Raw genomic sequence first — 16,873 nt, forward strand, 5'->3', positions numbered from 1 at the left:
ATAAGAACATAAATAAGATAAAAGTTAACTAAGTAAAAGAAAGGAAATAAGAATCATAAATTTGATATTAATACAAAGAGAGAAAACAATAACATGATCTTGATCTAGAAACCAAGATGACTAGATGCTTAAATGTGTGATAAATACCTCCTTTTATAAGTCAAAATTGAGAACTATTGATTTATTGATTAATTGTTGAGTGGGTGGCCACATCTTGACTTGGTGACAATTCTTATCTTCTTATCTAAACAAAACGTCATTAATAACGTCATAATTTGAATCAACCTTACTCATGAAAGTTTTAGGAAATTGTCTTAGCTTTTTAGAAAAGACAATTGAGGTCATTTGGACTTCTAGAACTCGAGATATGGGCCGAACACTGAACAGTGTTTGGGCTGCAGGATAGATTTAAACTTTTATGTTGTTGCTAAGATTTGGACTTCCAAACAACAGAACTGAGTTTTGCCTTTCACATGAAAGTTTTAGGCATATGTTTTAGCTTTCTATCCATATAAAGCAGACCTAAATCTAAGTTCTACAACTCTCGTTATGATCCAATTACTGAACAGTGTTCTAGTTTGGACTAAACCAACATCTCTTTTCTAAGCTTCACCCTCTCTTTATCTTTTTCATTTCAGTACTTCAACTCATCAATCAATTCTTTTATTTATGTGATAGGCCTACATTTAAGATGAACATTTACCATAAATTAAAGGTATCTTATGGTATCAGACTTGTTATTATAAAACATGTTTTAGTTAAGGAGTTATTGATACTTCAAGTACAAAATGATGAAATAAAACCTTCATAAAAATATATTTTAAGTACTAATCAGAGGGCTTTCTATAATTTTTCTTTTTTTATGGCATAATAAAAAGACGTTGGTGCCTTCAATGTCCAATAATTCAACCCTTAGGTAAAGGATATTTCTGTTATTTTATTAATATTTTTTAAAAATATAATTAATGGGTTGGGATGAGGTCATTTAAGTATTTTAATAAATAAAAAGAAATTAAAAAATACATTATCAACTCGTCAGCATATTTACCACTCTGTCGTCTTAGGATGGTGCATATGGTTGATTTAGGAGGTCAAATTATTGTTTTGGGGTTGCTTATGATGCATTTCAGCATATTCTCTATGAAATAACAACGCATGCATGGATAAGTTTGTTGGTTTGTTGCCAACAATCATTTTTTTTCTTTTCCTTTCTTTCCTCTCTCTTCCTTAGTCTTTGTACTAGCTCTTCAATTTTTCAAATCAACCATTGAAATTCTCTTTTATTTTGATTTAGTCCATTTTATTTTGGTTATTATTTGTTTTATTTAAATAATTTATGAAATTCAAATTTTATTTCAATTTCATCCCCATTCAAGTTCTTGATTTATTGTATTTGGTTTTGATTTTTTAATAGCTATTTATAGAATCTAAGATAATTTTTTATTTTTTATTTTGCTCTTTATTTTTTTCCTATTAAATTTTATCCTCATTCTTTTTATCGTTGTTTTTTTTCCTCGCAAAATTTTTAAAATTATTTTTTTATTTGATTTCATCCTTCAACTTTTAATTTGTTTGGATTTTAGTTTATTGGTTAAGCTCGTATTTAAAATTTCATAGGTTGTAATATTTGAAAATTAACCTAGCTTTAGAGGGTTTGCTTAAGATTTATTTGTTTTATTTAATAATTTTTAAAGCTAATGTTTTTTTCTAGTTTTATCATTTAATATTTATTTAATTGAAGATTGAATTATATTTTTATCCAACTTTCCGTGTCCTTTGTTTTTTTTTTTTTTATTTTTTTTTTATAGATAGATTTTATTCTTGAGTTAAATAGAATGAATTTGATGAAGATAAGTGGATGACCATTTTTTATTTTTGTTTTTTTTTCTGCGACATTGTTCTAGCAACCCATGAGATTTCTTTTAATGTTATCATGTATTCTTTTGTAATGAGATTTAGATTATCTCTACAAAGTTTTTTTGGTATTGTCAATAATGAAATGACAATAAATCTTTAACGACCGTTTTTTTATAGTTTCTCAATATAATATTGATGGCTTAATGCAACCCATGAGATTTCTTTTAATGTTATTATGTATTTTTTTGTAATGAGATTTAGATCGTCTCAACAAGGTTTTTTTGGTATTGTCAATAATGGAATGACAATAAATCTTTAACCATCATTTTTTTATAGTTTCTCAGTATGATATTGATGGCTTAATTGTTTTAGTTAATTATTACCAAATATTTTTTGTATAGCTGGTTTTATATTATTAACAATCATTAAAATTATATTATTATATTACTTGATTTTATTGAATCTAATTAAGTTGATCAATTAAGTATTATGTTTTTCTTGTTTTTTTTTTAAATACTATCATTATCTAAACATTTATATTATATATTTTTTTTTTAAATTTTTTTTAACAAACCCGCATCATAACGCAAATCATCTGTGCAGTCAAAATCTAATAGGGACATCCTAGTAGGGCGATTTACAAAATAAGAATTATACAAGGAAACCTGTGGCAAATATGACAATAAATACTCCCTTGAACATCGGGGAAGGTCGGGCATCGTCATAAAAACTTTTAAAATGAATCCTAATTAAACGGCAGAGTATTAACAAATCATGTCTTTTCTTGCAATGCCTATGTTTGTTCTAACAGTACCATATTCGACATCCACTTCAACGAGGTTAGTGGGAGTGTCCTTATCTCCTAGGGTAACCTAAACCTTATTTCTCTTTTGGCCCTTTGACTCAACGTGCATGATACGTGCATCTGAGAGCAATAAAACCAGAAAAATAAAGGGGAGGTGATACCAAACGGAACTCGGAGATCCAATTACAATTTACAAATCCAAAGAACCTCTCCTTCCATTCCATTTTTTTCATTCTCTCTTTCAAAGGAATCCAAAATCCGCCCCAAAATATATCCCCCATTCTTATTTTTATTCCAATTTTTCAAATATCCTCGTTCAATTTCATTACTTTTGAGAAGTTCCCATCAATATCCGTTTTTTTTTTTTTTGGTTTTATGAGATGAAGTTTTATGCACAAATTTCTCTCCACAACAAACCCATCATCGTAGCATATGGAAGACAATGAAAACACTGCTCAAAAGGTGCTCGATTTTTATCCCATGTCTCCCCTTTGGGGTTTAATTTAGTTTCTTTTGAGGCAATGGTTTCTGGGTTTCTTTTCTTTTGTGATGAGAAATGGTTGGGAAGGATACTAAATGAACTGGGTTCTTGATGATTCATTTTATGGTGCCCTAGAGGATTATTGGTATTCTTTGATGTATATGTGGACTCAGTTGCTCTTGTTTTATACCAAAAGGGAAGTTATTTTATTCTATTGTTGTTTTGTACTGCAGTTACTTGAAAGTTCTTGTCGAACTGAGTAAGCTTGTATTGGTCGTTAATGGGTAACGTTTAAGAAATGTAGGCTTCGTTTGATCACTGATATGGTAGGAAAGCAAAAGAATTCAAGTTTCTTTCCCCTACTTTTTGGCTATATGATTCTTCCTATCGTACTTGCTTAAATTTCCTCTTTTTGGTAATGCAGTTATGCTTGCTCTTAGAACAGAGGCATCAAACCATGACTGGTTTATTCTTTTACAAGCTTGTTCAATTGTAGCATAATTGACATCCTGCAATCTTAAATGCTCCCTCTGTTTTATTACTTATACTTTCAAGTGAAACTTTACTACACCAATGTTTCTTTTCTTCCTTAATTACTAGGTGATCATTAAATGTAACATATATTCAAACAACGAACTCTTAAGTTAAAAGGTTCAGGAATATTTTTGTTTTTTTGAGGGGAGAGTTGGGGGACTGTTCAATGTCAGAATCATGTGACAAGAAACTGGATTTTCTATAGATCAACATATCCTCATCAACTTCCAGGTCTTGTTCAACTGTTGGTACCTTTCATCTGGTTTGGCAGGTGGGTGCTGCAGATACCTTTCAATCCGTGTATGCATTTTGGTATATCGCATGACATCAAACTATTGGCAGGTGGTGGTCTATGAGTGTCATGGTCATATGGCTAGAGAAATGCTAAAGGATAAAGGGTTTCTTCTCTTACAAACATGTTACTGGATAAAGAGTTTCCTCTCTTATAAAGTTTTGTACTAGAAAGCTCGTTTGCAATAAATGATTATGAGACTGAAGTATATTAAAGAGTTAGGGAACGCCGAAGAAAAAAATCTTGAATCTTTTTTGATCAAGCATATCCATACTTTCTTCCTTAAGTTGTGCTATCCTCTTGTTAGTTAAGTAGTGTAATGGAAACTATTTATATCATAATCCTGTTTTCTGGTGTTTGGTTCCATTTATTAAGGTTTCTTTTTCAGGGACCATTTAATGATGGTTTCAGGTGTTATGTCTGTGAACCTGTTATTTATAATGCTTTCCCATTGTGTAGATTTTAGTTTGCATGTCAACGTTTTGTCTGTTTCATCTTATGAGAAAGACTTGCTCTGTATAGGATTACTACAAGATTTTGGAGGTTGATTATGATGCAACAGATGAGAAGATAAGATTAAATTACCGAATGCTTGCACTGGTTAGTGGTGCATCTGCTCTGAGCAGTTTCTTATGTGAGATTTGCATTTCTCAATTCAATAATAGTTTTCTTCTACAACTTTGACATTGACTAAAAATTTCGTGATATTTTTGTTTGTTTATAGAAGTGGCATCCTGATAAGCACCTGGGTGATAGTGTAGTTACCGCCAAATTTCAAGATATCAGTGAAGCTTATAAAGGTAACTCTCATGCATGCACTCAAGCTCGAGTCCTTTATTTTGTGCAATGCATATTTTTTCTAGTGCATCAATTGGGGAAATTTAGTTTGTCACTCTGGCCCAATTACTTTGTTTGCAGCTTTCAGAAATTAATGAATTGTTTTATTAGAATTTTCTTGCAAAATGCATATAATATTCAAGTAAAATTCAGATGAATCAAGGCAAGCTATTAATCTATATATAAATTGCAGTTGCTATGAGCTGACTTTTATTTAAGGGCCTTTGAAATACGTGTTGGAAAACTGAACACGTGAGTGATGCTTAAAAAAAAAAAACAAGTATCATAGCAATAGATGTACCATATTTCGTGCACTTTCAATAGACTAATGCACACACATGTGCATCATAGAGAGAGAGAGAGAGATGTGCCTTCACACACATACACACTATGTGTGTATATCCTCTCCTACTTCAGGGAGAGAAATGTGCACTCACACCCGGGGGTTTGCATATGCACACTAATTTATGCATTTCTTACTTTGGATCTCCTCCTTTCCAAGGAAGCAGAGCTTGTTTCCTGTTACACAGGAAACTATGCAGAAAGTAATTGACATCCTATTTTCAAACCACATACCCCTTTTGGCTTAAACAAATCCATGAATCTGATAATTTCTCAAGTTAAATGCTATAGCAATAGATGATGCAGTAGCAATGTTCAAAGGTTCTACAGAGCGGTGTGTCTTCACTTTGATTACTTCTGCTTGTTTCATACTCATGTTTTCTTCTGCAGTGTTGAGTGATCCAGCTAAACGATTTGAATATGATTTAACTGGAATATATGAGATTGATAAGTATACCGTGCGGGTAAGAATTATTTGGTAACATCAATTCCAGATGGCAGAATTCATACTTGTCAGGTTGATTTCATCTTTGGGTATAATTTATTGATGCTCATAAAGATATTCTGTTACTGTAATGCAGGAATATCTCGCCAGATTTAAAGGAATGATACTTACATGCAATGGGCTTGGTATCAGTAATACATCAACATGGTAATCTTCTAACAGCTTTCTGTAGAGAGATTTTCCTTGGAAGAGTGCTTCACGTTAAATGTACTGGCCTTATGTTAGATGGCATGTTTATGGAGTTCTCATGCGGTGTTAAAGTGTAATTAGAAGGGTTGCCAATATGGTATAGGGTGAAAACACTGGAAATGGAATTCTGCTGGATTTATGAAGCACTAATTTGTATATTGGCTTTATAAATATTGTGGAGAAAATAGAAGTTTGGGTAATCTACTTATAGTATAGCAATGAAGGAGACCACAAATATGGGATAAAGTGCTCGAATCTTTTCTTTTGGACCTCGATTTCAAAATGAAATCTAGGAGCTCCTTCTTCATCAACTTTCACAATTCAAGTTGGCAATGGTGTCCAGGTTATTTGCATTTGTTAACCAGGAAACAACCTAGATTTTCAATCAAGTTTGACAGAATGAATTATGCAAAATTGCCACCAAAGTTTCATTCAGTGGGCATTGGGCACTTACATGACATATTCTTTCTGTCCTGCTAATTAAAATTTTCAGTGGGTTTGTGTGTTTTAGTTTGATGAAACATTTCAGGTTGGTTGGAATGGTTTGTGGTCTCATTGATGAGATCAGGAATAGACAGTGTAGGAAATGATGATGCAACTGATTACATACTAAACTTATTTCAAAACCTCCAAGTATTTGTTGTAATTTGAAGAGAATGGTGATTGAGAACAAAAAAAGTGTAAGGGTTTATGGTGGAAATAAGGATGTGATTACTTGTTTGGTGGCAGGTTTTTCTTCGAAATACTTTTAGCTGTCACAGGGTTGAACAAATCCCTCTTAATTGGAAAGGAATCATGTCATAAAGGAAGGTGGTGTAAAATCTCAAGAATAAAGGGGGCTTGACAGGATCTTGTACAAGCCAGCACAATAAACTTGTGATGGTCCAAAGGTCATTCATTGTCTAAGATCAAGCAAATTCAAGTTCAATGAACCTCCTTTTTGTTCTCCTTTTGCTTTCATAAATGCAAGATTTTTTGACAACGGAAGAGCTGAATATATTTATTCTACGTTTTGATATGATGTTGCTGTCAAATAACCATCCCAATCCAAAAATTTAAGTTGAGTGAAACCTCGGAAATGGTTTTTTTATTATCTTCTAACATCCCTCTTAAGTGAAATCCTTTTAGGTTTAAAACTTGAATAGACTCATGCTAGCTTGTGCTATTGTATGTTAATTAGAAGAAAGAATAAGGGTGATGAGTTTCGAAATCATTGGTTGTTTAGTTAGCAAGACATTGATACCATGTCAAAAACCATCTCTACTGAAAGCTTAAAGTTGTTTGGTGAAGCTCTTTAGGAAGTTTATATTTTAATCTCTAATAGTTGCTAAACTTTTATTTGAAGTTTAGAAATTCCATCAAATTTTGATCCATGAATGAGAAAGTGATGATTCTTCCTTATAATTGTTCGGTTATGACTTTGTTAAGCTGTTGTGGTATTGTGTGATTGTTGTGGTGATTGCTTCATGCTTGAAGCCTTGAAAATTCACAAGCAATTTTGAACTTGGGAGATACAGGCAATAGGATCAGGATCATAAAGTGTCTTTTAGAAATATGAAGTGTCATCGAACTTTACATATTGGAACCTGTGGACTTTCATTTTGTCAGTGGTTTCTCTTGCAATATTTGAAAGCTATGAACTGAAAGTGCATCAGTCTCCTTGTGCCATCTTAAGGATTCCATCCAACAAAGTTATACATGCACCTGTGGCTGTATTTTGGTTAATATGATCCATCAATTGAATCAGTTATATTGTATTGCTTACATCATTAGTTACAATCTTGGTGATAGTGCAGGACCCAGCAACTGACTGAAACCAAAGACTTGGCAGAAAAATAGGGTGCGATTCCAGCCTTGAACCTATGTAAGTCGCCATATATCATGATCTGCTTGTTTTCTACCGATGATGGATATTAAGTGAACCTGAACCTATGCTTTGTTTTGTCCACTTAAATTTCTTTATGGATTTGAAATAGGGATGAAAGCATGAATACCATGGTGTGAAAACAACGTTGGAACAATCAAGTAATATATAGATGCAGGTGGAGCTGGTTGCGATGTTCCATTACAGATGAAAATGTTAACAATCTAGAAGATGAGCTCAATTGGATTCACATACACTCTTCTAGTTCAGTCATGACAGGAAAACTTTGCATTCTAAGGTCAGATTGTATTCATGGGAGCCCACAGTTCTTAGATGTAAAATGACGAAGATACAAGATCTTTAGGACCCATGGGTCATTCTTAATAACAAGATGATTGTTTTTACCAATGTTTCACAAAATAAACCTAACAGCTCTTATTTTCAAGCTGAGGGTGCAGCATTGTTTTGGACAGAAAGTGTATAAAGCTGATGCAAATGAGAGTTTTAAGTGTTTCTTTTTATAGGTGAAAATTCAACTATTAAAATATAGCCTTAATTTTTTTTATTGAATTTAAAAAATAATAATAAAATAGATAATGCATATTAACTAGCTCCACCTCAACCATATTGAAGCAACGAAAATGTCAACAGTAACTTCCCTAGGTTAAAGCATTTGCAACAGAACATTAAACAATAGGATGAAGTACACACGGTTACTCATAAATTGTAATAAGAATTCGAGCACCTTTCTTAGGCACGCTAGTTTACAATCTTATGACCTGGTGGCGTTATGATGCACCACCGCGGTAATGCCAGCAGAAGACAGCATTTCTCTGAACAGAGCATGCTGCATCTGTTTCAGAATTGGTCACCTTCTTCGTGTGCCATAGCATGTTTTTGCTGCGATAGCAAACGTAGCCCAACTCGCATAGCGTGCAGTAGTTTACGAGTCAATATGCTCACGTTATCCCACAAATGGTGATGGTGCAAGGGTTTCTGTGGTGGATCTTTATTCAAAATTATTTTTATCTAAAGCTTCTTTTGCATTAATAACGTGACACGTTTTGCACTGTCCTGCTGAAACATATAGTGCAACTGACGTTCCAAGTTAAAAAAAACAAAGAACAGAAACATAGTGCTACTTACCAAGTCACGAGTCAGACACTCTCAGTGATTTTTGCCCTTCACCCTTTATTCCATTACCACCATGCATCAAATCAACAAGTTTGTATCGTTAAAAAAGGAAAATCGATAGCAAGAAAATCCTATATCATTAAGAAAAGTGAGTTTCCCATTTCAGGCTCTGCAAAACATCCCCAAGTTTGTTCAAAATCAACATCTATGCCTACTTCTAGTTTTCAAGTCAATAGCTAATATAAGGAAACACCACCGAGTACTTTTTCAGCACTCTCATTTTCAAAATGCCAAAGATCTACGCCAATATTCACTTGCATTTTAATTAATGCTCTCGTTTTTGTTGGGTGACCAAATTGAAATAGACTGTCCAAAGCTGTGCTTTTCCACTGCTTATAAGTTGGTGCTAAAAGTAATTGCATTAACGATTGAAAACTCTCTTTCTTATGTTCATGCATGCGCCATGGATCAAAACATTAGTAATTATGATAATGAGATATGAGATATCTCTTAAAAGCATCAAGATATCATCACTCTAAGGCTCTTCATAATACAGAATATTCATTGTACAATAGTTGTCATGATGTACACGATCTGTGACTTCTGGGTAACTTTGTATGACAATTTTATCATTTACTCAAACCAAAGTCAATAATTCCTCCATGCTAGCTTCTAAACTACAAATGAATCATAAAAATTGATACAAATGGGACTTTCATTTAGTATCAGCAATAGAACATTAAACACACAGGGTGAACTTGACAGCTTACTTGTAGTTAGAAATCTCAGTACACTAGTTTACAGTCTCATGGCCCAGTGATGTTATGTAGCAGCAACATTGCCAATAGAAGACGCAACGTTTCTCCGTACAGGCGGGTTGCTTTCTTCACATAAGAAGAATTCCATTCCCCACCATCCTGAGCACAGTATCCATGGGATACTCCCCACCATAATCTTCCTCCAAACCTTTTGCATCTCCATTGTCACACCCACAACAAGATCCGTCACTTTTCCCACCGAAGTGTTCTCCACCAACCAGCCAAATCCCCAAGCGCAATCTCCGCCTCAAAAGGCGTCAACAATGGCTTCTCTGTCAATAGAAAGAATAGGACAAGCAATTTGAATTCAAGTATCAACCGAATCCTCAAAAAAAAAAAAAAAAAAGAGATCCTAAACGCACTAATACATCAAAACAACCGTATAATCAAAACCTTTCTCCCTCATCTTCCTTTTCAACCCCTCCAATATCCTCGGATTCCCTTGCCTTCCTATTGTCCTCAGAAAAAACCCCCAATTTCTCGCTCAATCCCTTGGCTACTCTCTATATCGCCTTTTTCGTCACCTCCTCCACTCCCTTATGATCATACTCCTCCAAAAACAACTTCCATAAATATGGGTTATACCTAAACGCCTTAATCCCCGGATTCGCAATCGTAAATTTTTCTAAATGAAACGCTCCAAATACCAAAACCAAATTCCCAGCAACATGTTTAGACATATTGGTTGCCAAAACCTCTCCGGCCGATAAGGGTTTCGATTGCGGGATCAAAACAACTAAATCATTACTCAAATTCAGGTTTGGCTTCCCTAATCGCCGAAGGAAACTGAATGGTGCCCGCGAGTACAATATTTCCTTGGGGCTCCCAAAATTGAGGTTTATGGTGTTGATCGATTTTGATTTCACATGCTGTTTGTTGTTTGTAACATGTGAATTTATAAGCTTAAATTAGTTTTTTATATTTGAGAATATTAATTAAAGTTTTAAATAGAATTTATAAAAAAAATGCAAAAACTAATGAGATTTGCTGAAATAATTTCTTTTAAAATTTTGGTTATTTATAATATTTCAAAAATATTTTTTTTTGACATAGAATACAAATTACTTGATTAAACACGATCTAAAAAAGTTAAAATCAATTAGAAAAAAGAACATGGACAATCTAAAAAAGTTAAAATCAATTAAAAAAAAGAACATGGACTTATGATCAAATAGCAAACTCTTTCAAATGAGTTTTATCTTCAAATAATTAATTTTTATTATTAAATACAATCTAAATAAATCTATTTATATTAGGTAATTTAAAAAAATTGAAAAAATTAATAAAAAAGTTTTAAATCAAATAAAAAAATAATTCTAAATCACCTATAAAAATATTACAAATCTTGAACAATAACATTCGAGCTTTATCATAAAGCTTTTATGATGTGTGATCATTATAAAATTTTAACTTTATAAAAAACAAAGTTTTTAAAATTTTATGATAAAATCTTAATTTAATCTAACAGTCATACCAAAACTTCTTCTCATTAACCTAAATTACACCTTAAAAAAATAAGTTCAAACTGCATGTAAATAGAAAAACAAGTTAAATTTATAATTCTTGTTAGAAATAAGTCCCAAGTATCTTGAATTAGCTCATTGAATATCTCTTTAATCTTTTTAGTTTTTAATCCTGTAAAATGCTTAATTGACTAATATAAATTGATCATATGATGTTGTTTGATGATTCTTATTATTTTTTCTCTTCTAAAAAAGATTTGACCATGACTCATTTCACCTTACTTGAATGTTAACTTATTTTTAGAAGATATAATTAAAAGGTGTAAAAGATGTTAGTAATAAACCTCACACGCTTCCTTATTATTATTATCATGCCCTCTTGTTTTTTACCATTCTTAACTCCCCCTTTAGTTTTTTATTAAACTAAACAAAAATTTATCAAAAAATTTCAACTTGTGAAGCTCAACTAATGAATGAAAAAAGACAAGACAATCAAGAGAACAAAAATGAATTCAAGAACAAATCAACGGAACCCAAAATCAAAGCTAAAAAAAACCTAAATTTAACATAAGATAACTCAATAAAATTTATTTTTATATGAGATTTTGCTAAGGCTACCTATTCTAACTAAACAAATTTTAATCAACTTGATTTTTTCTCTTTGATATATATATAAGTTGAATACTAAATTGATAGGCGACTATTTCCTCTTTTTTTTTTTATTAATGAAATCACCAACTAAAAAATACCATGAAAGCTCAAATCAAAAGCACAAAAAAACTAGAATTAGAGTAAAGACAACATAAAAAACCTAACAATGAAAAACAAGACTTAAGACACGAAGTAAACTAAGTTTAAAGATAGATAAATAAAACTTGATTTTAGAGTTAAGCTTTTATACTAACCAATGCCTACCTGAAGAGTAAGAACCCTAGAACCCATAATAAAGATTGAACACAACCCAAGAAAACTAGAATGAAGTTGAAAAAAACTTGATTTAATAATTACCTAAACCAAAGAACCATAGTTATTGGATGAAAACTCTGACTTATTGATTATAACAAATCAAAAATCATAGGTATAAAATTCAAAACCCAGAACCATTGATTATAACGAATCAAGAACCAAATTTATAAGGTTGAAAAGCTTGACCCATTAATTATAACAAACCAAGAACCGAAGGTATATTGATGAACAACACAAAGAAGTGATTTTTGATAAGTTTTGAAAATTCCATGAAGAACTAAAAGTAAGAAAAAACTCACATACAAGTTTTATTTTTGAATAATCAATCCATATTCTTAAATACAAGCTGACTAACTCTATTTATACTAGGTAAAACATCATAAATAAGGTTGTAAAAATAACAAAAATATCTAAATAGAATAGAAAAAAAATCATAAATTAACTATGAAAAATATTGTAAATCACAAACAATAACATCTAGGCTTTATCACAAAGTCTTTCCAATACTTGATAGCTATAAAATTTTAACCCTATAATAAACAAGATCTTTATAATTTTCCAATTAAAGTTTAGCCCAATCCAATAGTCGAATAAAAAAATATACTTATTAACATAAAACTACACATTAGAAAAATAAGCTCAATCTGCATGCATGTAAAGTCATGATAAATCACAAAGAAGATATTGAAAAACATGATGAAAATTTGATAGAAAAGACTTGATAAGGAAAAATATTAAATAAAATATTTGGATACCTTGAAAGTTAACCTATAGATGTTAATAGTTGGGGCATAAAACTATAAACCCTTGGTCTAAACTTAATAAATATGAATTTAATAAGAAAAGTATTAATTGAAAAATAACAAAATAGAGAGAAATTATTGGGGGAATTGGAATAAACACTCTTAGGTGATTAATTTAAATGTCAAGTGAGATAAAGAAATAAATCAATATGCAAAATATTAAATAACGATAAATCATGTGAATTTCCTAACTGGTTATGATAATTATTGGAAGGAATAAATTTTGCACTCTTGAGTGATATTATTTCAAAATAGGGGGAAATTTATAATAAGTTATCGCATGATCCCCACGCGAGAAAAGTTAAATATCGATACAAGCTCATTTAATAACCGTGTTGTGGGGTTGGAAAAGGGGGTAAGGATTCTGAGGGAAATGTTCTGATAATCATAAATAGTAATCTCCAATGAATTATTCTAAGACCCATGATGATTTGAGTAAAATACTTGGTATGCAAAGTTCAGGTTTTTGGTGTGAAATTACCGTTTGCCTAATTTTATGGTATTGAACATATCTTTCAATCCGACTATTGGATCATAATGGAATTTTATAAAGGATCTTCTAATATATATATATATATATATCTTGGGTTAAAATTCTAAGATAATTAAAGCTTTATAAGATCCAAAAGATAAATTGTTAGTACAAGGCTAGTGCATAGAAAACGAGAAGATAAATTGTGGTGTCACTTTAAGACATTTTATAGGGGTGGTATAATTACATGGGAATAAGACACATATGTTCTCTTTTTACAAACTGTGTTGTGTAGAATGGCCCTCTAGGCCATTATCTCCTTCATTTTCTCTTGACCAAAACCACTTACATCTCCTTATAAGAGGAGCCTTGAGTGGGTTTTTGTGTAGGTAAGAAAAAGAAAGCTACACCAAAAGATATTGAAAGAAAGATGGATCGTTTTGTTGCGTGAAAGAGTTAGGAGGTAAGGCAAGAGATTCTTAAGGAGAAGAAGTGGTGGAGGAGGAAAAAGAAGCTGGAGAGAAAATGGAAGCATAACAAGCACTTTTGTAAAGCTCATTGCACCATCTTTCATCGTCTGATCGATCCAATTTTTTGATATAGTGTTATACTCTACCTCATCAACAATTACATCATTGGGTATTCTAATATCAAATTTCGTTTAAAAGTTACAACAACAAGGTGAAATTATACAAAGCTAGGATTTCTTGCTTAAAAGCAATCAACTTCAACATTATGTTTCTCTTCCATCTATCATTGAATTGCTACAACATTTAATAGAGGTTTATAAGATTAGGTTATTACTTATAAATGGTAGAAATTTGAAATAAAACTAACAGGAAGAAATAATTCACTTTTAACAGTAAGGAAATCATGTCTAATTTAACTGCAGGATCGTTTTGATTTTGAGATATGTTATGCAATACTCTGAGTTATATATTTTGACCATTGGGTTTGAACATATAATCTACAGTTAATTACTTATTGCTTTTTGAATTTGCTGCTTATATATACAAAATTTAGGAAACTTGACTGATAACATGTTTGATGTAATTGGAAGTGTGTGGGTATTAATGTTTGAATAAATGTTTGATAATAGAAGTTTAATAGAACGAATATGTTTAGTAATGATGGAAGGACATCTTATGATTTAAAATGAGGATGGATGAGTTGATAATGTGTGTATCTTATGTAAAAGAAGAGATGATTGTGAGAAGACATCAATCTTTCAGTTGTGTCAGTTACTTGAACAAACTTGTTGTATAAAGGATGTAAGGTAAGAAGAAACCTTGTTACTTGAACAAACTTGTTGTATAAGGTTAATTGTAAGATATGAAGATGTGAATAAGGTAAAATGCATGTAGTAATTGAAATAAAAGTGAGGTTTCAAAACTAAAATTTTAAATTAATGAGTTGAATCCTTGCATAAATGAAAGAAAGAACATTGACCATGTATGTAACATGTAAAAATGTTGAAACATAACTTATAATTGGTAAATTATATGTTCTTGTAAGAGCATAAGGATAAATGTTGTATAAGTTAAGAAAAAGCTTTAATATTGGTCTTGTCATGGTGATAATGATAGGGTTAAAATTGCTATTACTTTTTTAACTTGGATTATAAGAAAATTGTAAGAAGAATTGTTGCCATTAATCCTTACTTGATAACACTATTACATTTTAACATGAATTGTTGGATTGAAAGTATGTAATTGAACAAGTGTTAAGGACATTGAGGAAATGGTATAAAGTTGTATAGTTATAAATATGAAAAAAAAAGAATTAGGATTAATGCTCTCATAAAAGTAATGATTCATGTTTGAGGGGAACATAATAATAATGATAACAAGACCTTACTGATAAAAAAAAAATTTAAAAGAGTAATAGGAAACTTAAGATGATTGTGTCCTAAATCTTAAGATGGAGAAAATCAGACAGTTTTGGTATTGAAGTCCCATACGAGATAAGACTTTGAAAATGATAAAGGTTATGATAAACTTCTTAACAACAATTATAGGTATAAATATTAACTTTCAAATGGAATTGGCCTTGAGTTAATTGGAGTTGTATAACTTCATATATGAGTTAAAAACCAAGTAAAGGTCTAACTAGTATAAATCTAGACAAATTATCTATGCTAATGTGATTGTTTAATTTAAGCCTTAAAACAATCTAATTTGGAAGTGTTCTTTTTTATAAAACTTGTATGAATAGGTGTTATATTTCAAATGGAATTGATCTAGATTTAATTGGAGCTATATAACACCAGATATGACCTAAAAACCAAAGTAAGGTCGAAATTGATCATCACTAGACAAATTTCATTAAGCATATTAATAGTTAAATTTGGGTTGGTTAAAGGTAGAATTAGGTTTCCTGCCGTACAATAAAGTTGTAGATTAATATCTTAGCTAATCAAGTCATGTTAAAAAATTGAGGTTTGAAACTTGTAAGCAAAATGCTAAATAGTTTTAAGTAGTAAAATGGAGTTAGAAAATGTAATGACAAAATTAGTTAAAGGGTAACAAATCCATGATCATAAACTTGCATAAATAGAATTTCAATGATATGAGGATTTATATTATGGTAAAGTTATTAAGTGATACTTATGATATCTTTTAATCCAAAATAATAGAGGAGCCTGAAGCAAGTTCATCTATGGTTAGAAGAACTCGTTCGGTCAAAGAAGCAGGTAGGTACATCACATCTTGTCTTTTTAATTTGTGTAAACTTATTGATAAATTTCAAAATTCATTATTTTATTACTTCGATAAATATTTGAATGAATATGAGTATCTTGCATACATTGATATGCAACAATTAATTATGATATTATTGGAATGGATATGAGTATCTTGCATGCATTAATATGTATCAAATAGTTATAATATTATTGAAATGGGTATAAGTACCTTATGCATATTGGTATGGATCAAATTAGTTATATCAATATTTGAATGGGCATTAATACCTTGCGTGTATTGGTATGGATCAAATTAATATGATAATATTGGAATGGATATGAATATCTTGCGTATATTGATAAATATTAAAATGACTAAGGTTATGTATTGATACTTAGCATCATGATGAGGGTGGTTAAATATACGTGTTGAAACTTGGTACCTAATAAAGGTGACTAAGGTTATGGTGTAAATGAATATGTGGTGACCATGAGATCAATGACAAAGGTGTTGGTAAAGTCAATACATTGTTGAAATATTGATAATTAAAGAAATAAAATATGTTCTGTTGAAATAGCGATGATTAAAGAAATATTAATGGTTAAGGGGGATGCCTTATGACTAGGAAAGAATGGATGTTCTATGTTTGAGAAATCAACTTATGATTTGTTTTATAGGATAGTAAAGATTAGATAACAAATATTCATTGGAAATAGTTATATGAGGAATCAACATTGGAATAATTATACTACATTGACTTATCTGAGGGAATGACAATGGTGATATGCTTATGTTATTCGATTTATGTTAGAATTAAATGATACAAT

General features: G+C 31.0%; 1 protein-coding gene and 1 pseudogene across 6 annotated transcripts; one reads left to right on the forward strand and one right to left on the reverse strand.

The window, feature by feature from the left end:
• The first annotated feature begins 2,713 nt into the window (after positions 1 to 2,713).
• On the forward strand, positions 2,714 to 8,227 carry LOC105139636 (Chaperone DnaJ-domain superfamily protein). Of its 6 annotated transcripts, none has more exons than XR_845025.1 (8): positions 2,722 to 3,124; positions 3,883 to 3,948; positions 4,492 to 4,569; positions 4,694 to 4,769; positions 5,539 to 5,612; positions 5,730 to 5,800; positions 7,634 to 7,706; positions 7,819 to 8,227. XR_845025.1 is itself a non-coding variant. In XM_011046145.1 (8 exons), exons 1-7 carry the CDS (start codon positions 3,095 to 3,097, stop codon positions 7,679 to 7,681), a joined length of 438 nt encoding a protein of 145 aa, XP_011044447.1. In that variant the 5' UTR covers positions 2,728 to 3,094; the 3' UTR covers positions 7,682 to 7,706; positions 7,819 to 8,227. The 6 variants fall into 6 exon arrangements, 5 of the variants coding, with proteins under 5 accessions (XP_011044445.1, XP_011044449.1, XP_011044446.1 ...); XM_011046145.1 differs by having other exon boundaries at positions 2,728 to 3,124; positions 7,639 to 7,706; XM_011046143.1 differs by lacking the exons at positions 7,634 to 7,706; positions 7,819 to 8,227 and adding an exon at positions 6,572 to 6,860 and having other exon boundaries at positions 2,714 to 3,124.
• Positions 8,228 to 8,699: 472 nt separating this feature from the next.
• LOC105139657 (diphthamide biosynthesis protein 1-like) lies at positions 8,700 to 12,063 on the reverse strand (annotated as a pseudogene).
• Between the last annotated feature and the right edge of the window lie 4,810 nt (positions 12,064 to 16,873).

The sequence above is a fragment of the Populus euphratica genome, unplaced genomic scaffold, assembly GCF_000495115.2.
Source record: "Populus euphratica unplaced genomic scaffold, PopEup_1.0 scaffold96.1, whole genome shotgun sequence".
Lineage (NCBI taxonomy): Eukaryota > Viridiplantae > Streptophyta > Magnoliopsida > Malpighiales > Salicaceae > Populus > Populus euphratica.